Source organism: Rattus rattus, chromosome 3 (genome assembly GCF_011064425.1).
Source record: "Rattus rattus isolate New Zealand chromosome 3, Rrattus_CSIRO_v1, whole genome shotgun sequence".
Taxonomy (NCBI): Eukaryota; Metazoa; Chordata; class Mammalia; order Rodentia; family Muridae; genus Rattus; species Rattus rattus.
Genome location: NC_046156.1, coordinates 149,480,975 through 149,505,893, shown reverse-complemented (window position 1 = coordinate 149,505,893; position 24,919 = coordinate 149,480,975). Strand labels below are relative to the sequence as shown.

The window sequence follows — 24,919 nt, the reverse complement described above, 5'->3', positions numbered from 1 at the left end:
ACACAAGCAGCACACAAGAAAAGCAACCAGGCCTTGTGTTGGGGCCTTGTACAGCCAAGTTCACCACCCTCCAACTGCTCGACCCAGGCAGGGTCAGTGGATGTGACCATGCCACCCCACAACCCTTTAGTGCATGGCAGCCACTCTAGCTCACTGACAAATAAACCCAGGGCTGTCTGAAGCGAGCCCCCAGTTCCCTGGGCCAGCAGACACCAACCACCCCAGGCAAAGTGTCGGCTCAACTTTAGCCCTCACGAACTCCACACCATAGAGTTGGGGCATTGGGGGAGCAAAAGAAGAAAGAATACAGCCCCAGGCCACTGAGAAAGTCCCATAACATCCACTGACCCTGGACCCAGAGCACAGCTCCAGAGTCTCCGGCTCAGGATCCAGGTCACCAGGAAACTAGACCAACTATAGGAAAAAGATATCCCTATATAAAGAGAAGCAATCCCCGTGTGGGCAGGAAGACAGTGGAACTCAAAACACAGAGGACTGCGTGACAGAACCTCAGCAATGTCCCCAGGACCTAAGGGTGTGCACAGCTGCAGCAGAAGAATCTGGACATTCCTCTGGCCACCACAGGTCTCCTTCAGGACCTCAAGCAGATGGGGTGTGACACCTCACTGATGTCACGTGGTTTAAAGAGCAGCCAAACTATTAGGGATATAGCTCTTGCAGAGCCCTCACCTATAAGGATGTGGTGGGAACAGTGAGGACTTTTCATCTCAGTTTGAGGCTACATAATCTGTGTCTATGATATATTTCCTGTGTACAGCACTGACAGGTTGTTATGTGCCCATCTTGGAGATGTAGCTGTAGTGTGCAGGGGCCGAGGGGTGGGTGATTGACCTTCAGATGGTATGACAGCTAATCTCTGCTGTCACCTTTACAGAACTTAGATTAACAGGAGACACACCTGACGTGGAAATTTCTGGTTTCTTTGGTGACTCAGTTGTGCCATGTCTTTTTTGGAAACTGTCTTATGAGAGGATGTTTTGCTGAAGCAGACACATGGTGTTTTTCTGGAAGCTGCCTACAGAAAGGGCATGTGATATTTTGCTGGAGTGGATGCTTGCGATGACACCTGATGTTTGGAAGTATAACCCAGCAGACAGTGGACGATGCTGTGGTATTGGCTTGCCTTGCTCTTTGCTGGTTTTCCTTAGGTTTTGCTAATGCTGTTCTTTGCTGATGACGCTGTGGCATGGGTTGGCCTTGCCCTCTTCACTGATCATCATATGTTGTGACATCATAGAGAGAAATGCACCAAAGAACTTCTCATGGTATTCTGAGGACTTGGGCTGATTGGCAGAGCCTTGTGGTTTCTTTTGGATCAAACTGCTGTTGCTGATTTGGGAATGGTGTTTGCAAGTGGATCGAGCTACTGCTGCCTATTTGTGTAAACTGAACTGCTGATATCCTGACAAGGAAAAATCAAAATCGCCCAAAAGAACTATTTCTAAACAGGTCCACTTCCCCCATTGTTCTATTAACCTTTCCTTTCCGTCACCTCTGGTAGGTGGTGGGCTAGAAGGTAGGTTAAAGCATTGAAGAACTCTTATTAAAGTCAGTTTTGAAAAATCTAAAACTATACAAACCCCCGGCTATGTTGTATGGTTGCTTCCAGAGAATTTAACTGGAAAGAAAAGACCCACCAGTATGTGGGCAGCCTCATACCATTCAGACCCCAACTGAACAAAGAGTGAGCTGAACATCAGTGTTCATGGCTCTGTGCTTCCTGACTGGGGTGCTTCAAGTCTCTGCCCTCACCTCCAGGATGGACTGTATCCCCAGACCCCACAGACCAAATAAACCCTCTGTTCCTTAAATTGTTTTAGTCAAGTACTCTGTGACAGTGGTGAGAAGAATAATTAATCTGAGCAGCCAGCACACACACAAGCGAACAGGTGAAGTCACCAGTTGCCACCTGGTCCTCGCTACTTTTCTTTGAACTCTTGTGGATTTCTCACAATAAAGCTTTGGGGAGAACTCATTGCCCAGCACAGAGCTCTACTCAAAGCTGTGGGGGAGGGCTTAATAGTGAAGGATTCGGGTACGTGAGGCATTTTCCAGCTCGGAAGACAGGGCTGCTCCACCCCATGAGTGAGAATCGATGCTGGGAGGCTGAGAACAAAACAGGCAGATGGGAATTCTAGGAGCAACTGAAAATTGTTTCCCGAAGGAAACGCACACTGGAGAGGAGCCCAAACAAGCACAGAGGAGCGGAGATGTGACAGCTAGCTTCTGTGGGTTTTTAAAGAAGACTGATTTATCACTTTCATTTTATGTGTGTTTTGACTCTGTGTGTGTGTGTGTGTGTGTGTGTGTGTGTGTGTGTGTGTTGCCTACAAAGGCCAGAAGAGGCGCCAGATGAACAATTATTAAGTTACAAATGGCACATAGGTGCTGGGAACTGTCTTTGTTTCCACTGTCAAGCATGAAATATAGATGACATTTTCAGGTACCAACAAAATGCAGGGGCTGGAGAGATGGCTCAGTGCTTAAGAGCACTGACTGATCTTCCAGAGGTTCTGAGTTCAATTCCCAGCAACCACATGGTGGCTCACAACCATCTGTAATGGGATCTGATGCCTTCTTCTGGTATGTCTGAAGACAGCTACAGTGTGTTCTTATAAATAAAAATAAATAAATCTTTGAAAAATATTTTAAAAATGCAAAAAGCAGGTGGGACTCCAATAACTCCCCCCAATACCAGGGAGGGAAGAAAGCAGAAAGAAGGGAGAGGGTGAAGGAGGGGCAGTGAGGGAGGGGAAAGCAAAGGGGAGGAGGATGGGCGGGTAAGGCACCCAGTTATTATTTATTATACTCAGTCAAGTTGTTGTTCAGAAGCATTTCAAATAGGCAAGCATTCAGACAGCACCCTACAGCATCAAACGCTAATGAGCAAATCAATCAGAAAAGAGATCTCTCCTCTGCATTCTCCCACTGATCATGATCTTGCCGGTGTTCATGGCCCTCACTTTTGCTAATTCCATGTTTCTGGTTCTGTGCCTTTCATTAGCCACTGGGACCTCCTCACTGATGTCTCCCATCATTTAGAATAGAAGCAATGATTCTGCAACTCCCTGCTTCTTAATTTTCAACTTTTCACAGTCAGTACTGTTCCCTGACCAGACACTCAGCAGCCTAGACTCCTATGTCAGCACCTATGACAGCAGCACCACTGACAACTATCTTCCTGACACACAGCTCTCAGCCCTTCTTCTGTCCACCCTCCCTACATCATGTCACTTGGAAACCCTGCAGGACACTGGCCCAGCCCCTATCTCCATCATCGAACTCTCCTCATCTAGATATTGACTAATACCACACAGCATACACCATCCCTACAGCTCCATCCAAGGCCCAGGCTTTGAGACACATTAGCTAAGAAACATGGCTCTGAGTTCTCTGTCCTTGGTGTTCTGAGCCCTAGGCAGATGAAATGTTCCTATTGCATACATCAGGGCACCCTCCCCCAATGCCTGAGCCAGGAGCACTGGGTCCTGTGTCTGTTTCTGTGTCCTGTGAGCTGGAAAAAGACTCAAGACAGGATGGGCCATCAATTCTTGGGCCCTTGATCCCTGACAGCGCTGGGACTACAGGATATCCTATATAATGGTTGTGGTCACCAAACACCTACCACTGCTGTGATGGATAGATGTCGGAAAGTTTAATCATCACCTTGACACAATCTGTAACTTCCCCAGGGAAGAAGTTGCAATGAGGGATTGTCTTGATCAGGCTGACCTGGGGGCAAGTCTGTGGGGGATGTTTTGATTTTGTTAATTGACATAGGAAGACCCAGTCCACTGCAGCTGGTGCTATTCCCTGAATGAGGGTCCCAGGTTGAATAAGGGGAGAAAAACAGAACCGAGCAGCATACAAGCAGGCATCGTTCTATCTGCTCTTGACTGTGGCCATTATGGACTATTTTAAGTTCTTGTGTCCTTGACTTCCTCAATATGATGGACGTAACCTGGAACTATGAATTAAAGCAAAGTCTTTCTCACCTAAGCTGCCCCTTTTAGGGGGCATTTATCACAGCAACAGAAATTAAACTATGGCAGAGATGCTGTCATATACCCACTGCTGGTGGCTGAGATCTGGGCTTCCAAAATCTGGGATCCTACAACAGAGATGAAATCCCCACTCTAGAACTGGAGGAGGGAAGGGGCGTGTGCTGACACAGTGACTTAGGGAAACTCTCCAGCAAGAACATCGGGACTGGCCTGTGGGGTGCAAAGACTACCTCTTGCTAAGGAAGAGGACATAGATGCTGGTGTTTCTCCTCCCCTGTGTCACCTGATGAGATCTACCCAGAGTGCCCTTGACATGGAGCCTAGTAAGCCAGAGGGAGAGTAGAGGTCTCTTCTGTTTGGGGCAGCTGCAGACACTTCTACCAGTATCACCCACCACACTCGTGCACTTTCTACAGCTTCGTGCACTTGCGCCCAGTTCCCACCTGAGTGGGAGAGTCTTAAATCAACTACATAGCTAAAGTCATCTGAGAGAAGGTCATCCCAATTAAGAAAATGTTCCCATGAGATCAGCGGCAGGCAAGTCCGGGGGCATTTTCTTAACTATTGATTGATGTGGGGAGAGCCCAGCCCATTGTGGGTGGTACCATCCCTGGGCTGGTGGTCCTGGGTTCTATAAGAAAGCAGACCAAGCAAGCCATGAGGAGCAAGCCAGTAAGCAGCATCCTTCCATGGCCTCTGCATCAGATCCTACCTTCAGGTTCCTGCCCTGTTTGAGTTCCTGTCCTGACTTGCTTCAATGATGTGGAAATGTAAGCCAAATAAACCTTTTCCTCCCCCCAATTTGTTTTGGTCATGGTGTTTCATTGCAGCAATAGAAACCCTAAGCAAGACACCACACAAGCTGTCCACAGTCCTTCAGGACACAAAGGCCTCTTCTCCCTGACACAGCCATGGGCAGCCGTACAAGTTACGCACAAGAACCTGACTGGTGAACTACACTGTCATCCTTGGTATCTTTGGGTACAGGTTCCCTTGTAGGTACCAGAACCCTGAGGTTCTCAAGTATCTTATATAAAATGATACAGTGGGGCTAGAGAGATGTTTCAGAGGTTAAGGGCACGTACTGCTCTTACTAAGAACCAGGGATTGTTAACAGCATCACATGGTGGCTCACCACCATCAGGTCACTGCAGCTCCAAGGGATCCAACATCCTCTTCTAGCCTCCCTGGGAATGGCGTGTGTGTGGTGCACAGATATAGAAGCAGGCAAAACATCCATAAAGTAAAATGATTTTTAATTTTTTAAAATGGTGTAGTATTGGCATATAACCTACACACATCGTATTTTGTGCTTAGACGATCTCTAGATTATGTACAGTAACGAATGCAGGGTAGATATAATATGTATTATGCTGTATTTTAAGCAAATACTGGTGAGGGAAAATGCATATGCTTTAGTGCTGACACACTCGTCCTTTGAGTGCCTGCTGTTGATATTTGTTTCACTCAAGATCAAATCTGGGGCCTCACCACTGAGCTGTCTACGGCTCCTCTTCCATATCCGATTACAACGGCGTATTTTTTTTAATCCATGTTGAATCTGCAGATGGGGAGTCTCAGGATACAAAGGGCTGACTGATGTATAAGGGAAGGATCAGTTATTTAAAACTGTTTGAAAAAAGTGTCAGCATTTATGTTAAACCGACTCATTACAATGTTTCTTTGTTTGCTGGCCTCTAACTCCGGTTGGGTGGTCTTATGATTTGAGCTTCTGGCTCTGCTGCATGCAATCCACCTCCTGAGTGCTGACGTCACGGGTGAGCAGAGACCACGCCTCTTGCACAGTGAACCCAGGGCATTAAGCATCCTAGGTGAGCACTCTATGGACTGAGCTACATCCCAGCACTCTGAATGGACTGCCAACCCCTGGGCACCCATATGCACTTGGTAATGGCAGAGTATATATTCACCTCCAGAGGTGACTTGACCTGTACTTGGATCCACTTTCACAGGGCTCTTACTAATTTAGTCTCGCTCGGTTACATGAATTCTCTGAAGCTCACAGAGAGCTGTCCCCAGCATTTCTTTATAGGTAAAAAGCAAGGTCACCTTCTCAGTGGATCTAATTACATAACTGTCAGTATGGCTTGTGACTGTGGCTCCGGCCCACCAGTACCATGCCGCCCAGTCTCAGGGGATGTCAGTGTTCTGAGAGGCAGGCAAGCCTGCCTTCCTGAGGCAGCTCTACGAGAAGACACTGGCTGGTGGCAGTGATTCCTGACCGAATGGGTAAACGTGCTGCTCCAAGAGCACAGAGAGAAATGTGAACTCTCTCCTGCATGCCAGTCAGTCCCCTCCTGGCCCATCTCTGTAGGATGCATTCAGAAGTCACTGTCCAGCAGCAGTGCCCCAGAGGGAGAATGAATGCCAGCTCTTACCTGCTTGTGCAGCAGTGATCAGGGCTGTGTTCCCTTCGCTGTCCTGCCAGTTGACGTCGATGTGGGGACACTCTGCTAAGGCCACCACGGTATCCACAAAGCCATGGTAGCACGCAATAATAAGGCCAGTCTGGAAATGAAGAAGGGAAGTGGGTCAGAGGCACACACCCAAAGCGTCATCAGTGAGCTCTGGGGGCCCTGAGGGGACATCTGTCTTCCAGGAGGCTAAACCAGAGGCAACAGGGACTATGATGGTTTGTAAATGCACAGCCCAGGGAGTGGCACTATTAGAAGGTGTGGTCCTGTTGGAGTAGGTTTGTCACCGTGGGTGTGGGCTTTAAGAACTCCATCGTACCCTGGAAGCCAGTCTTCCACCAGCAGCCTTCAGATGAAGATGCAGAACTCTTAGCTCCTCCTGCACCATGCCTGCCTGGATGCTGCCATGTTCCCACCTTGGTGATAATGGACTGAACCTCTGAACCTGTAAGCCAGCCCCACTTAATGTTGTCCTTATAAGAGTTGCCTTGGTCATGGTGTCTGTTCTTAGCAGTAAAACCCTAAGACAGGGGACCCCAGGTCCCCAGCTTCAACCTTTTCAATTCTTAAGCCAATCAAGTATTTATCTGCTGATAATCAGAGTCCATCCCATGAGGTACAACGTGTAAGGACATCAAAGAATGATTAGATGTCTCAGGGCTGTTTCCTCCTGATGGGAGAGAAAGCAAGTGTGCACATACATGCATGCACACACACACACACACACACACACACACACACACACTGCCAGTATCATGTCTAGTATTCAGCAGTGTGGGCCAAGACAGGATGTGAGTGAATGACAGCAGACAGGGTTAGAGCCAACTCAAAAGGAATGTTTGGACCCTGATTCTAAAGAGGCAAGAAAACACAAGCCAGGGGAGCAAGGACGGGAAACAGCTCAGGCAGAAAAAGCCAGCAGAAGCAAAGCCAGACCTGGGCTTGTCTGTCAGGGGATTCCCAGAATTCTCAAACTGGGGCAGAGTGACCTGAGAGAGTGGAGCGGTACCCAAGCCCACAGAAGCCGCGACGAACCCCAGAGCACTTTGAACAGTTGGTGATCAATATTCTGCATTAATTCTGTCTGCGGGGCAGAACTGGGCTCCAGGAGATCAGAGAGGCATGTGCTGTGGAAGCTGATCGGGTGACAGTGGCCCAGTGGAGCCTTGGATAGCAGATATGTGTGGATTCTGGTATCATCTCAGGAAGATGCTTTTCTATTAGGATGGACCTGGGGTACGTGAGAAGAACAGAAAAACGGAGAAGACCCCAAAGTCGCACCCTAAGAAACTGAGTGGGTTTGTCCACCATCATAGAAGGGGGATGCTCTGGGAAGAGCAGGTATTTTACAACGTAGCTATGCAGACCAGAGCACACTGCACCTGAGAGGAGGGTGCTCTGTGACAGCAGGGAGAGGTCCACGCAGGGGGATGGCCGATTTTGGAGATTACTAACTAATCAAATACCTGCCCAATTATCACATGCATACAAGGTGGATGGTCATAGCGCATATGTATAATCCCAGCCCTCCAGAGGCAGCTGGAGGTGGATCTCTGACATTGTAGACAAGCCTGGTCTACAGGCAAGTTCCAGGACATCCAGGGTTACACAAAGAAGCCGTCTTGAAAAACAAAAACAAACAGAAAAACAGCAACAAAAGAATACACAATAGTAACAACCTTCTCCATTGCCAGTGGGGATGTAAACTAGTACAGCCACTATGAACGTGGTGCAGAAGTTCCTCACAAAAACTAAAAGCTGAAATAGCATCTGACCCAGCTGTACTGAGACATGCCCAAAGGATTCAAAGACAGTACATGACAAAAGTATCTGCATGTCCTGCCATTCAGTGTTAGTCACAGTAACCAAGACAAGTACCTAGTTCACGTATGCATCAACCCACGAATGGACGAGAAAATGTGGTCCAGGGGCCAGAGAGATGGCTGAGTAGTTTTTGTTTTTTAGCACACTTATCGGAGCCAGAGGAGGAGGGGAAAGAGGAGGAGAAAATGTTAAAACCCAACAATGAGTTCCTCATAATGTGCCAGAGAGGCAGACAAGGCCTTTGTAGATGTGTCTAGTCAGGATTAAGTCAAATCCACTGTGGTAGATGGCCTTATAGGCAGAGGAAGGAGACAGCGGGGAGAGGATCATATGAAAACACAGGCAAACTGGAGTGATGGGTCTTCCAACCAAGAACACCGTGGACTCCTCGGAGCCACGAGGACTGGAAGAGACAGGAAGGACTCAAAGAGTAGAGCTTCAACCTACAGAGTATCAGAGTACTCAGTCATCCAGAATGCTCTTCCTCTCAGAATGCTCTCCCTCCCAGAGTGCTCTCCCTCCCAGAGTGCTCTCCCTCCCAGAGTGCTCTCCCTCCCAGAGTGTGCTATCACCCAGAGTGCTGTGCCCCCAAACTGCAGGACAATATCTCCCTGTTGCTTGAAGCTAATATAAGGCCAAAATTAAACCGGGAAAGACGAGGTGTACCTCAGTAATCGCTCTCTTCTAGGGCTGTGGTAGTGACCACCATGATGTAGGAGAATGTCCACCTCTGAGTGGCTTTGATCACTTCGTCACAGGAAAAATTTGGACAAGAGTTTTAGTAGGGATGCTTGCAGCCTCCAGAACTTGTCCTTTCAAGTCTACTTAGCACACTTATTCTCCAGGGAATTAATGTACCTGGCCACCCCTATGCATTTCCATAGGAGTAAGCTGTTCCCGATCTCTGGCTTCTAAGCTAATCACCTCGCACAGATGCAGTGATTAGTTCCAGAAAAGTCATGTGACCTAACAGGCCCAGTGAGAAACAGGAGAGGTTGAGAAGATGCTGCATGAAGACTGCTTTTGGCTTGGGCTAGTGGTGGCATTAGGAGAGCCAGGGTCTAACCAGCCATTGTGAGCTGTGGAGGGGAAAGGCTGTTGCTGAAGCCTGAGGAGGCAGCTTCCACCAAGAAAGGTGAAGACACAGAGCCCAAGCTGTGCATCCAGCCCCGCTGACCAGTTGTGGTGGATCTGGACTTTCCACTTTAGTTGTTTCTAGGATTCGTTGTTGCTGCTGCTTATGGAAGCAATGGCTAATGTGAATTCAATGTGGGCTTTGTGGCAGTTACAAAGAAAGGTCTTTCACTTGTTCATATACTTGTTCCTCCACTGGACCACCAGGATTCTAGTCACCATCAAGTCTATGCTAAGCCCTGCAGACCTGTGAGTCCCAAGAAGACTCCTTTTGGGGACTGAGTGATACTCTCTCGTGTGTCTGAGGAATTACAAAACCGAGGCCTGATAGATTAGGTCAGAAATAGAAGAGAGTGGGAATTCTATGCTGTTCACTGGAAATGCACAAGTGAAACATCCAGGCATGACATCCTAATACACACACACACACACACACACACACACACACACACACACACACACACCCCACCATGTATTAATTAAGTACATGACACTAAACACAAACATGAGATCCAAGGCAAGAAGTCACCTTTTTGTCCCCAGAGGCTTTACTGGGAGGACCTGCTGCTATAGACAGATTTCTGTGTACTCCTGCAAGTCACCCTTGGACTCCTGACCCACTGAGTGCTGTCATTAGAAGGTGGGACCTTTGAGAGGTGACATATCATGAGGCTGAAACTACCATGAATGAGATTGGTGCCTACAGAATAGAGACCTCAGATAACTTTCCAGATCCCTTCCCAGCATTCAAAGACAGAGAGAGACACAGTGGCCATCTGAAACCTGAAGAGGACCTCAATAGGACCAAGCACCACTAGAACCCTGACCTCTGACTTCCATAGGTTACAAAACTGCAAGAAAGAAACTCCCCTTGTTCATAAGCCACACAGTCCACAGGGTTTGGTAACCCAGCAACTTCAGCTGGCCAAAGCACTTAATATAGCCAAGGGTATGTCAGGGTTACCTTCTCTGACACACACATCAAGGAGATGTTAATGGTCTGCTAACACGGGCTCTTGAGAGCAGGATTTGATGAGTAAGCCTCTTTCAGCACAGCCAGTACATGCTCTGCTACACGGAGGGTGCCAAGTTTAAATTCAGAGTACTCCCACCGTGGCCCAACCAGAGTTTCAATGAAAGTGTCACTTATGAGTTGGGCATGGTGGCATATGGCTGTAATCTCAGCACTCAGGGGGCGGAGGCAGCAGGATCTCAAACACAAAGCCATCTTGAACTACAGGACAAAACTGACTCAAAGGTACAGAAAAAGAATGATTTTTCCATATGGCACCTTTCCTCTTACCATAATTAATAGCCCTGCCAAAAGAATACGTGTTGAGGCTTTGTCTTTTCCTGTGTATTATAATTCTAATGCTGGCCTTCAAGATCTGGTTGTCACAGGGACAAGCGAATCCTTGTGTACACCAAATGATGCTTTGTGACTTTGCTCCTTAATTTGAAACTAAATAAAGATGCTGACAGCCTATAGCTGGGCAGAAGAGAGGTTGGTGGGGTTTCAGTTCTCAGGCTTGGGGTTGAAGGACCACATGGGAGAGAAGAGTGGGGGTGGAGAGAGGAGAAGACACCATGGGGTAACCGATCCTGAGAACTGGCCATGAGGACTGGCCAGCCGGAGCAAGAACATGGCAGACAGAACATGGCAAGTCGTATCTCAGGGTTATTGGTAGGGAAAGAGATATGCTAGCCTAGATGGTAGATATCTGCCCAGGTCTAAGGCTTTACTATAAATAAAAAAAGTTCTGTGTCTTTTATCTGAGAACTGAATGATCTAAGGTAGGGTAGAACCCGCTGACTGAGATTAATCATTACCACAACAAATACTAGATCATGTGCCCACGTGATCACTAAGGAATGATATCGGTGTTTTAAACTGACATCTACAAGACAGCACAATCAGCTCCATAAAGGCTGCCTTGTACTCTCCAGCTGATGGGGTTTTTGAAAAAGGTCATCCATATATAAGGTAAAGCTTTTTTCAGTTCTTGAATTTTAAGGGGAAAGAGCACAGAGCAGTTGTTGGAAGGATAGATCAGCAGGCTGCTGGAATTGGCAGTTTTTCTGCTGACCTGGTCACTGCAACAACTTCTCCATCCTCCCGGCTCAACTGTCAGCTCACGGTTGCACAAACAAGACAGAATGCTCTCAGCTCGTTTCGAGAGCACCCAAACTCCTCCTGAACATCACTGGGTGGAAGCCTTGCTCTAACATTTGACTGAACACATTGTAACATCCCCTTGTGTGATTACAGGCATTAACGCTCGGGCATACACATGCATGCACACGGTGTTTCTTACATCAGCAAAAGTACCTCTGAAAGCGACTCTTAGATCTTGAGGAGTCGCTCACAGTCACCAAACAAAGCCCTTCTGTTCCTCTCTTAGCAGTGTATAAAGCCTAGGGGCCTAAGGCTTGCTGCACTTGGGTCCTGATGCTCTTGGGAGATGCAGCATGTCTGGATTTAAGAACAAATAGAGACTGAAAATGTACACACAGCCCTTGGCAGAAGTCCTAGGCAGTAGCTACAGTTGCCACTCGACAGGACCCTCCTCCTATAAATATTCCAGTTCCACAGGCGGTTATATGACTCTTGGGGTCCCTGGGACTTGACCAGCCCTTCTCTTGGGACCACCCGCACTGCGATCCTGCTCCCTACTACTGAGGAGGTCTGTCCCGCCCACCACCTGACGAAGAGTTCCCAGAACAGGAACCAGGCTTCAGATGACGGCACCCTGTTGGCGTAAGCAAGACATCTGGTCAGAAATGAAGACTGCAAGAGAGAAAAAGATGACTAAACCTGGGGACTCTGGATGAGACAGCAGGAGACAGGAAGCAGTGATGCTCGCTCATTGGTGGCCCCCCCCTCCCCCAGCCCCCGCCCCCAGGGGCCTTGGTGACTTTGCAAAATCAAGTCCCCCTATCTTCCTGAGGATTAGTCCAAATGAGCAGCAGATCCACATTTACGTTCTAGTCCACGTTTCCAGAATGGAGAGTTGCTCACGAGCTTCCTCATCAGCTGAGGAGCTACTTACAGTTGAAGGCTGGGGGAGATTCGGGTTTCTCCAAGGATGTGGGCCTTACACGGGCTGCCTATGCCCTATAGATGGCCCCACATCCCAGCACATGAGGCAGCTCAGTGGGTTACATGAAAGAAGAGGACAGGAAGTTGGGATGGGCGTAGAGCAGGGAAGGTGGGAGGAACTACAGGGGTGGGTACAATAATATACATTGTAAACATGTCTGAAATTCTCAAAGAATAAAAAGAATTTAAAAAAGAATCATCTTTAACTGATTTAGATCCTGTCTTGGCTGAAGGGACTCGGGGCTCCCATGTTACTGTGACTTTAGTTGCAATGCCTCAGTTGAGAGGAAGTTTGACCATCATCGCTGTTCATCAACCGTCTACATTTCCGCTCTAATAAACAGTGTATTTATATCCCTGTCCATTTCCTTCTGGCGTCTTGGCCTTTTCCTCATCGATCAGACTAAGTTCTTTGTGTATTCAAAGTCAGCACTGTCCAAGAGATATAGAATGGGTGTCATGAATGGACATCATAGAAAATGTTCTAATGGCCCTGTTAACAAAAGCAACTCTCCTAACAGTGTCTTTTATTATTTAACCCAACAAACCCAAAATATTTCCAATTCAACAGCAATTAGTGTGGCAGGAGGGGAGATATCCTACTTTCCTTCCTTCCTACTTTCTATTTTGCCATCAAATTTTTCATTTTGATATAACGAAATAATTAATGCTTTCTGTTATGGTAATGTTTTCTTGTGAAATCCTGCATGGGTTGGAGAAATGGATCAGGGAGTAAAAGCACTTGCCATGAAAGCCCGCCGACCTGAGTTTGATCCTCAGAACCCACACACAGGTGGAAGGAGAGAACTGACTCCACAATGTTGTCCCGACTGCCACATATGTGCCATGTCACTTATGCACCACACACACACACACACACACACACACACACACACACACACACGTATGCATACGCAAGAATAATAACTTTTTTCAACACAAAAATGAGAAATCCCTTCCGGGTAAGCATGGTGTTATTTTCCTCGAATTCTAGTACTCAGAAGGGAGAAGTAGGAGAATCAGAGGTTCAAGGTCAGCCTCAGTTCTATGAGAACCTAACAGAAAATAAAATTAAAACACATCAGGTCAGGGCTAGAGAGATGGCTCAGCAGTTAAAAGCATTGGCTACTCTTCCAGAGGTCCTGAGTTCAATTCCCAGAAGCCGCATGCTGGCTCGTGACCATCATCTATTAAGGGATCTGATGCCCTCTTCTGGCTTGCAGACGTACAGAGCACTCATGCATTTAAGAAAAGACATAAACAAACAAACAAACGAATCACCTCTTTCTTTTAAAGCATCACGAAGATACTCATATTTTATCTGGGAAGTTTCCTGGTTTCCCTTTTCATTGTTAGGTCTTTAATTCACTATTGCCTTAATTTCTATAGCTGGTGGATACTTTGCAGAGGTCTAGTTTTTCCATTTTCCACATGGTAAGCCAACTTTGTTACCACAACTTGCGGACAAATTCTATCTCCACTGGTCAGAAACACTGCACTCAGACATATCAGAGCGCCCTTTGGAGCTTGGTCCCAGGATGATCCTGACTTCACACTGTAGCATTCAATCTCCTTGCTCTTACACTACTACAGAACTGCTACTGCGAGTGTGCTAAGGTTTGGCCATGTTGGAAAGTTAATGTCCAAAGTGGCGGCGTGCAGTGAGTCACCCTCATGTGTGGATTAACGCTAGTATATAAAGAGCCTTAGACAGCAAGACCCGTTTGGAACGGGAATGCTTACCCTGTACCTTTGCATCCTGGATATACGTGAATGAGTCACTTCTCTTTTCACTGTAACTAAATACCTGACAATAATCAACTTCAGAGGAAAGCTTTATTTCCCCTTATAGTTGAATAAGGGGTACAATCAGCTCTGCCGGGGGAATTCCTGATGTCGGCAAGAGACATCTGGTCACTTTGTACCTTCAGTAAGAAAGCAGAAAGAAGACAGGAAGTAGAACAAAGCTCTAAAACCTCAAAGCCTGCCCCCAGAAACCCATTTCTTCCAGCAAGGCCATACCTTAAGGTACCATAGAGTGACCCTGAGCTAAAACAAGAGCCTACAAACCAAACACACCTTTCACCCCAACACTCAGGAGACAGAGTTCCAGGTTAGCCTGGTCTACATAGTGAGTCCCAGGCCAGTCAGAACTACATAGTAAGACTCCATCTCAAACAAAGAGCCTATAGCAGCAATTCTTAACCTGTGGGTCATGACCCCTTTGTGTGAGACAGGGGGTGTTGGGGGAAATTGGGGGAGTGGGGGGGGTGAAATGACTCTTTCACAGGGATTGCCTAGGACCACAGAAAACCAGATATTTACAGTGCGATTCATAACAGTAGGAAAAATTACGGTTATGAAATAGCAATGAAAATAATTTTTTGGTTGGGGGATCAGGAAAACATGAGGAACTGTATTAAAGGGTCACAGTGTTAGGAAGGTTGGGAACCAGTGGCCTATGGAGACATTTCCCACTGTAAACATAGCTCATTCTTGATGTTTACTTGCGGTGACAGCTAAGAGACTACTTTGAGTCTTTGGGATGACTTTGAACTTTGAGTTTTGGACAAGTTAGGACACTAGGATTGTGGGGACTCTAGAGATAGACTAATTCACACTTTACTGGGATCAACAGAAGAGTCTGGAGCTCTAGGGTTGATGGTTATGACTTGAGGTGACTGATGTACTTAGGTGTCAAGGTGACCAAAGGTAGAGTTGTGATGATTAACGTTTATTGTCAACCTGACTGGATTAAGAAATGACTAGGGCGGTGGTTCTCAACTGTCCAATGCTGCTATCCTTTAACACAATTCCTCATGTTGTGGTGATTCCCAACCATAAAATTCTTTCCATTGGCTCTTCATAACTGTAATTTGCAACTGTTACTGTCATAATGTAAATATCTGTGTTTTTCCAACAGATTTAGGAGACCCCTGTGAAAGAGTCCTTCAATCCCTCAAAAGGAATACTGACCCCAGGTTGAGAACCACTGGCCTACGGCATTAATAGCATCTACTTTGGGGTTTTGTATGTGAGGATGTTTCCAGGGAGGTTTAACTGAGAGTGAAGGTCTACCCTAAGTGGTACCCTCCCATGAACTAGGGTTCTAGGCTGAATAAGAAAGGAAAAATCCAGCTGAACTCCAGCAATCCCTTCTCTGATTCTTCATCTGCCCAGATGTGAACGAGCAGCCCCCAATACTAGGCATGACTCGGTCAGCCCATCCCTGACTAGATGGGTGGTGTCTCCCGAACTATGAACCAAAAGTCTTTCACCTTAAGTTGCTTCTTGTTGGATACTTGGTAGCACTAAAAAGAAAAGGTAATCAACATAATGAAATACAGAATGATTGTTGTCATATCAATAATCATGAAAAGTTACTGCATGTAACATTAATTGTGTCTAAATACATATACTTAATGCCACTTATCAGCTCAGATAGGCTTCAACCAGGATTTGTTATATGCTTAGAAGACATGAGATCAATGCTGGTCCCAAACCCTTCTCAAAAAAACTTCTTCTTTTGAAATTGGAACAAAGAGTTAAAGAATAATTTTTCTATTGTATGATCTCATTAAATATTTAAAATTATATATATGAAGAAATTTAATCATGAGGAAAGTAGTAAATAGTAAGATAAAGTAAAAACAAGTAAACTTTTTAGAAAAACAACTGAAAAATTAACTATTAACAATACAAGGGGAGGGAGCTGAAGAGATGGCTCAGTGGTTAAGAGCACTGACTGCTCTTCCAGAGGTCCTGAGTTCAAATCCCAGCAACCACATGGTGGCTCGCAACCATCTGTAATGATCTGATGCCCTCTTCTGGTGTGTCTGAAGACAGCTACAGTGTACTTATAAGAAATAAATAAATCTTTAAAAAAAAATACAAGGGGAAAAAAACACCAGGATTTTAGCATGACTGGTCTAAATGATAGCTTTTTTCTTCAATAGTAGTAAGCCTCATTCTTATGTAATGAATGGTTTGTCCAATTTAATAATCAAAAATTTAATTTTTTTAAAAAATAAAAACTTCAGTAAAGCCTCTAATCTCATGCCTTTAACAAGTTCACAGGCAAGGTCATGGGTTGTGAAGACACACTACAGGGGAGAAAAAGCAGAGGGAGCGACCCATGAGCTTACCATACCAGCCATCGACCAATAAAGGAACAACAAACTGAACCTCTCAAGGGCTATAGCTTATCATCAAACTTTACAGATTTCTTAAGAAAAAAATCTCCATAAAACTCAATATAGGAACCTAAATTGCCCACTAGTGTCAGACTCAAAAGAATTAAACCCCTTTGAACATACAGAACACATTAGGTTATCTGCAAACATTTCCCATTTCTTTAACTGCAGGCTCTCAGACCTCAACCCGGTCTCCTTAGTGTGTCTATGTATGGTTGTCTCCATGTGTACAGTGGTTCATGAGTCTATGTGTGTACACAAGATGTACACACACACACGTATGTACATGTGGAGACTAGAGACTGATGTCACATGTCTAATTCGGCCTCTCTTCAACTTGTTTTAAGTACCGTGCCTTTCCACTGCAACAAGCACTCACTGATTAGCTAAACCATCTCATCGGTAAACCCCTGGGCCAATTTGTTACTTGCCCCATACTCCTGAGCTTCTGACATTTTGAGGCGAGTGCTGGAGAGCCTACCTCAGGTCCTCATGCTTGCCCGGCAAGCACCTTATACCTTAAGCCATCTCCCAGTCTCCCTACTCCCCACAGCTTTTTTTTTTTTTTTAAAGATTTATTTATTTATTATATGTGAGTAGTACACTGTTGCTGTCTTCAGACACACCAGAAGAGGGAGTCAGATCTCATTACAGATGGTTGTGAGCCACCATGTGGTTGCTGGGATTTGAACTCAGGACCTCTGGAAGAGCAGTCGGTGCTCTTAACCACTGAGCCATCTCTCCAGCCCTCCCCACAGCTTTTTAAAGACAATATTTTCACAAATACTGAGCTGGCTGTACCAAGGCTAGTTTATAGCATGTTAAGGGTGGCAGGATTCAACACCACCAATGCAAAGGGTGGAGAATGAACAAGATGGCTGAGGATTCCCTCAAACAGACCTGGTTGGATTCACCGTCTACCCCAGCCACTCCAGGGAGGTCTCTGGACCGATAGCATCAGTGTTGCCAGGAGCTGGAGAGAAATGCACACCTCAGGCCCCAGCCCCGGCCCCCCGAGTCAGAGCCTACATTTCTTAATAAGTTCCCAAGTGGCCTGTGAGACATGAGGCAGGAAGATGTGGGGCAAGGCTGTGGAGTGAAGGAGACTCTCAGCTGAGCGGTGGAGATGCTCACGCTGCTCGGAACCCGAATCCATACACCTCTTCTCCTTCAGCAGGGCCAGGCACGGTCTTGCCTGGTCCCATCTTTTTCATGGTATATCCTAATAAACTCTTACCTATCCCCAGCCTACATACCCAGAGTCACTCCCACACGGTACTACCAGCAGGCTGCCTCACTGAGAACAACTGATAGCCTTGTGACCAGCCTGGCTGCCAAGATCATGAAGAAAGGCAGGAAATGGCGACTTGTATTTTGTCTTCTAGATTTAAGATATATAGGCATAGTTATATCTGCTAGGAATGGGTAACTAGACAAATATCCACAGAAAGTCAGATCCCAAGAGGGGAGTCATTGCCTCTAGATCCGTCTCCACCCACTGCCTGGAGCACTGGTAGCCGGCGAGGGCCTGGCAGGGTGTAGAAATAGGAAGAGGAACCAAGAAGATGAGTTCATAAGGTCCTTCCTCTGGGGAAACTTGGTCTAGGGAAGGAGCCCAGGAAGTAAACAATGCAATGTGACCTGACCCAGGGGACGGCGGGTGGCACACAGCAGGTGGAAACTGGCCCAAGCTATAGAGCGGTTGGCACAGTGCAGGCAGAGACTTCTTAGTCAGCCGCCAAAGGAGCCTGGGAAGACAGGACCATGTCACAAATGCAGAGAAGCCTCCAGATCAAGGTGATTCACAATCAGGGCTGAGGCTAAGTTAGAACCACAGCAGGGGCTTCCCAACACGGAGTACAATCAGACCCCCACCCCCACCCCACCCCACCCCTGAAAGCCTGGCTCTCCAGTAGGAGGTGAGGAGGAAAGACGGCCTTCCATTTTCTTTCCTTTTTAAGATAGTCTTTGAGTGCATGCCCCACTCTGCTTTTCTGCTTTTTTAAAACCAGGCTGCTGCCTCATTTGTGATTTCAGACGTAACTGAAACTGACATCTGTCTATCTGACTCATAGCTGTTAAGGCAGATGACTTCAACAGGACATTCTGGGCTTTGGAATGTCTGTGCTTACAGGTGTTCGTTAATGTCTCCTAATGCGATCTCTTTATGTAAAAGGATTTAAATTATAACCTTTCCCAAATGTGAAGGTGCTCGATATCATTAGTCACCAGGGAAATGCAAATCGAACCCACAAAGAGACAGCACCACACACCCACTGGAGCGGCTAAAATTAAAAAGACTGACAATACCAAATGTTGGCGAGGGTGTGGAGCGCGAGTGTTCCCAGCAGATGGGGGCTGTGAACACCACTGGGGAGCCAGTCTCTGTTAAAGCTTAGCATGTGTCTGCCTCATGACACAGCAGTGCCACTCACAGACACGCTCCAGAGAAAGAATATCTGTTCCCAAATTAAGACCAATACAAGAACATCGGGAGCCTGATTCATAACACACAGCCCCAAATGGCAAACACTGTAGCTGTCCATCATCAAGGAACCTAATGAAACTGAGGGTGGCAGCTCGAGCTCTCTCCCCTATTTCTAAGGCTGGGGGAGGGGGAGGAAGAAAAGTGAAAGGGGATTGAGTGGGTAAACCTGGAAATACACAAATGCAGGAAACACCCTTAACAATAAAAAAAGAAAGTCTTGCTTCATGCAACAACACGGACAAATCTCAAATATTCCACCAAACCAAACAGTCAGACCCCCCAGGGAGTGCTTGCTGCCACCAAACTTAGTAATTCCAGTCCAAGGCACTCATCCGAGGAGGTCCAAAGCAAGGATTCCAGGAGAGACCTGTGCACCCATGCTCACAGCTGCATTGCTCAAATAACTAAAACACCCAAGGCAACGTGGATAAGCCACGTGTGGTGTACACGCACAAGACTATTTCTCTGCTCTATGGGGAAATGGAATTCCAATACATGCCACAGCATACATGAACCTGGAAAATAACCCAAGTAACGTAACGGTGCAAGTCACGGAAGCCAGACACAAAGGGGCTCATATATCCCCACATGTAGTCATTATTTTTCACTGCTGGGATAAAATAACTGGGGATCAAAAAACAAAGCAAGACAAAAACCCAAGCCAAGAAACAAAACAGCAGCAACAAAAACTCACAAAGTTGGGATTTCTGTTGGTTTATGGTTCCAAAGAGGAAGTCCATAATGGCCGGACAAACATGACACTGGGCACCAGGTGCAAGATGGCTGGTCACGTTTTGTCACACAGGAAGCTTGGGAGAGCTAACTACAAACTGGGTGAGCTATAAACCCTCAAAGCTCACCCTCCAGCAAAACTGCACATCCTAACAGTCGGGTGACCTCTTCAAACAGCATTATCAACTAGTGACAAGTGTTCAAACTCCTGACCCGAGGCACATGGTAGGGTTGCTCATTCAAACCACTACAGTCTGCCTATGTGAAACACGGAGTAGGCTAGAGAGCATGGACACCAGGAAGACAGACCTGGCGAAGACTTCACAGTTATGTGTGTGTGTGTGTGTGTGTGTGTGTGCGTGTGTGTGTGCGTGTGTGTGTGTGTGTGTGTGTGTGTGTACGCATTGCTAAAGCTTTGGAAACATCGGTAATAGTTACATAGCATTGTGAAAGTCATCAGTGTCACTAAACTGCACTCTTGCAACAGAGGTTAAAGGAGACAGTTTTGTTACATACATTTACCACAATGTTTAAAAACAATGAGATATGAAGCACACACACATACAGAGAGAGCTATTTCTTTCAAACAGGGGAACTAACAGGTAAACCACTTCTTCCTGCAGCTGTTAAAAAAGAAAAGGGCTGGCGAAGTGGACCAGTAGACTGGAACTATTGCTTTTGCAAGGACGGAAGCTGAGTTCCTAGTACCCATGTCAGGTACAGCACAGCTGCCTCCAACAGATTCCCTTCTCTGGACTTGGTGGGCTCCTGCACTCAGACAAGTACAGATACACATACATACATACATACATACATACATACATACATACATACGTATACATACATACATACATACATACATACACACACACACACACACCCCTTAAAAAGTAATAAAATAAATGCAAAAAAAAGACAACCTAAGAGGTACGAGGTACACAGAACACAGATAAATCTCAAAACCCTTTACAATGAATGAAAAAACCAGGCCTGGGGCGAGGCTGTGTGAGTCCACTGAGGCTCTGCCTTGGTTCTACTGATTCATGGATTTAAAGCAACCTGCATAGTGGCCATCTCAGATGGATGGGGGCTCACTAGAAAGGGGGCAAAAGGAAGCACACTGGAGATGGAGACCTGAATCTTGGAGTGGGAGATGACCACACAGGTGCAGATAGAGCCACATGCCATGCATGGCATCTGGTTGATACTGTGCCACACGTGTCAGATGACCATGGAACTCCCTGCTGCCCACAGACCTCACAGCCATCATGATGTCCTATGGAGGATGACTTGCTCAGGAGTGATTTACTATGCTGACAGTCACGTGAGAGCACAGCACATACGTGATGTTCAGCCCAGTGAATCTGATAATAACATGTGAGTATGTATGCTCCTAGGTTATGCACTTCCTATCTTACACCTTTCATAATTTTTATTTTTGTATACAGGTACATATGAGTACACATGTGCATGTTCATGTATGTGAAACTGCACGTATACAGGTGTCCAGCCACATATTGTGCAGGCTTATAGTGGACCGGTAGCAACCTCAGGGTTATTCCTCAGACACCAACGACCCTGTCTTTTGAGACAGGGTCTCTCATCGGCCTGTAATTCGCTGAGTAGACGATGTTGAGTGGCTGATGTTTGAGAACCAGAGAACTATCCATCTCTAACCCACAATGCCAGGATTACAAGTGCCCTCTACCACCCCTGGCTTTTCTTAATGTGGGTTCTGGAGATCGAACTCAGAGACACGGCTACCTCTAAAGCTCTATCCACTGTTTTTTATATATTGTTTTACTAGCAAAAAGAACCTTAAAGTACAACAGGATGTTCTGTTATGGTCAGAACAACCTCATGTCCCCCATTGAGCTTGTGTTTACTACACCACAAGGCCACCAAGGGCCTGGCCCAGCTCGGCTTTCAGGAGCACAATCTATGACTTCAGTACCCCTCCTGACAACTCATTTTCAGAGGGCGTACTCGGAGTGGACTGCTGAACCTGTTGAAAAGCATCCAGCTGCTAGAACACACATGCTCTGCGGTATGTAAGTAACACCTCCTCAGTAAGGCACTGTTAATATAACACAGGGTAAGAAAGGCCAAGCACTGCGTGCTAGAGGGCAGGGCCACAAGCAGGAGCTAACAGCACTGTAGCCACTGCATGAGAAAGCAGCATCTCCTTAGGGTGGAGAGAAAGCCAACTACAGGAAGAGAAGCATGGGAGAGTGAGCAAAGCAGAGGAGAGGCAGAGAGATCTACCTCTGACTGGGCGCCTGAAGAAGGAAACATTGGAGGGAGGGGCAGTCTAGGACTCTCTGTAAATATAGCAAGATGCAGAAATCCAAAACCACTTAGAACACCACCCATGTACACACCCAACATATGTCAGTTTGAAGTATAGGTTCCTATCAGCACCAAGCAGAACTACGGGTTCATAATCGTTAAGTGTAATCATTTGCAAAGGATGCTGGGATTACAACTGCACTCATAACAAAGGCACCCTATTGCTTTGGTGTGTTTTCTTCCTTGCCTGGAACAGATTGTCCAGCTATTCCAGGAACAATAGATGCCACAGGGACAACCAGGCCGGAGCCACCAACTGCTGACTCCTGAGCCCGCCACAGCAGCTCTACCATGCCCTGGATTTAATTCTCTAAGAAAGCACTTCCCCCTCCGAGAAGGTAACCCCTCCCCGCCTCTCAGTTATTCAGCTTCAGACTGGCATCATTCATTCAAGAGGACTTCCAGAGTCAGAATCATCCAGAAGGCTATGACCAGAAAAGATAGGGAAGCATCAGGGTGGGGACTCACAAGCAACGGCCCATCCTCGGGAAAGCATGCAGATCCCTGAGGGGTGCGCAGCACCCCTGCCACACAGGATTCTGAGCCTTGCTTCCGTCTCCTTAGATTACTACTGTCTGAAACAGACTGCACTGCACACCCCAGAAAGACATGTGCATTGGGATGTAATGGCACAAATGGTGGTCTTAGGCCTGGAGAAGCAAATGCGGGAGGATTCCAAGTTTAATACTAACATGAGCTTCCTGATGAGATGCCATTTCAACATATAGATTCATAAAGGCTGGAGGTTCATCTCAATTCTTGGTTTATATGAATGTGATCTGATTTGGAAACAGTACCTTTGTGGATAAGAATCTGAAGATCTTAGGGGGTCGTCCAGGAGACAGGGAAGAGTACATGAAAATGAGGGTGATGTTTAGAGCAATACCACTATACACTATAGCCAGGAGTGCCTGGCTAGGCAACGGAAAGACAAGGTACAAAGGCTCTGTTGTCTGCTGGATACCTGACTTCCAGACTTCAGAACTGTGGCAGTGGGGCCCATCCAGTCTGAGGTCAACCAGCACCCCTCCCCCACCCAGCACGAGGTCAGTACTGCCTTCGTACTTCTTCCCCTGACTCCCATCATGCTCAGGGCTATCACCCTTGCCCCATTTCCCACCTCGGAGCCCCCCCCCCATTCCATTCTGCTGCTGGGTCCCAGAACTCCACTGTAGCTGACACCTCCTCTATAGCCCCTCTCATTCAAGGCCTGGGACTTGGGTCTCAGGAAACTGACTCACTGGCAATGAGCAGCTCTCACGTGGTTCACTGGGGTCACAGCTGGGTGATGACGACAGTTAATTTGTCTAGAAGTCCCCTCTAAGAATAAAACTGTCAGCCCAAATGGTGAGCGAGTGACTGCCTCAGAACTATGGAGGGTTTCCTTCTCACTGGGGGCAGTAGTTCCCTGTGGCCTGCAAACTCTCTTTCTCATGCCTCTGTGAGGGAGGGCATGTCTAAAGACAGCAGCTTTTAAAAGCGTTCTCAATCCTCTGCTTATTAGTCCTCGCAGTGAAGGAACTCATCACCGTGCGCTCTGGAAGACCACAAGGGATGTGGGGGCTCCTGAAGTCCCTAGAGATGGTTCTTCTATTGAGCAGCATAAGACAGGAAGCTAAGAAGAACGACTTCTTGGCAGAAAGGGAGGAGACGGGAAAGGAGTTCACACAGACAGATGCCAGGAACCCAGAGCTGCTAAGACTGGGTGAGATCAGCAGAGGGAGGACACAGAGTGGGCACAGAGAGAGGGTGGAAAGGCGGCTTCATAGGGTGGGTGGCACAACTGCAGGTGTTCTCTCAGGGTCAGGTATGTGCCAGGCTAGAGGGAGTCTGAGCTGGAGAAAAGGGAGTGAGAGGCTGACCCAGAGAGAAGCAGGATTCCTGGGATCCCTGGATTTTATTCTTAACACCAGAAAATTTATCGTAGAGATGAATATGGTTATGAGACAAAGAGGAAGTAGAAAGGGGAAAGAGAAGTTGGCTGGTTGTCTTATAAACTTTAGCATTTTAAGAGGCAAGAAGAAATCTAAGTTGGGGCCAGTCTGGGCTAAACAGTGGGTCCTACATATTCCTCAAAGAAACACAGAAACTGTGCCTGCAGGCACAACTCTTTCAAGGGCGTTAACGGACTGGCCACACCTCCTCTTCCAGGAAGTCTGCAGCTGTGTATCCTGGGTGCCTTGACAGCTCTCAGGGAGTAACTGACTCTCCTGCCTGCACACCAGAGGGCAGGTGCGTTTGCTTTGTTCCGCTCGCTCACCTGGCTGCCTCTGACAGCTGCTTTTGCTCTTTCTTTGCAGCAATATGCAGAACCCAAGCTTTGTACAAGAGCTTGTGAGAAAGAAAGTGATTTAGACACCCAAAACATTGTACCCTATTCCTTTAATCAAAGACATTTTTTCCTTCGTGGGTAACATAACCCACTTAGATATAAATTAAACCCAAGTAGATATAAATTAATCAGCTCAGATATATAGAAAGATATCAGTTATACATAAAATAAACCTAAAAAGATGAAAACAGTTATTAAAAAAACAAAAACAAAAACAAAAACAGCAATTTACTTGAGAGGTACAAAGAAAGGGGACATCTCTGGGCTCCCAGCCTGGTGGGAAGTAGGGTCCTGTCAGCCTCAGTTG

The 24,919-nt window shown here is 46.7% G+C and overlaps 1 protein-coding gene across 1 annotated transcript in view; it reads right to left on the bottom strand.

The window, feature by feature from the left end:
* Ankrd33b (ankyrin repeat domain 33B) overlaps positions 1–24,919 on the bottom strand; it is a 72,870-nt gene that overhangs the window by 24,536 nt on the left and 23,415 nt on the right. Inside the window, exon 2 of the mRNA XM_032898674.1 lies at positions 6,425–6,554. Within this exon, the coding sequence (XP_032754565.1) occupies positions 6,425–6,554 (130 nt within the window). The remainder of the gene's footprint in view (positions 1–6,424; positions 6,555–24,919) is intronic.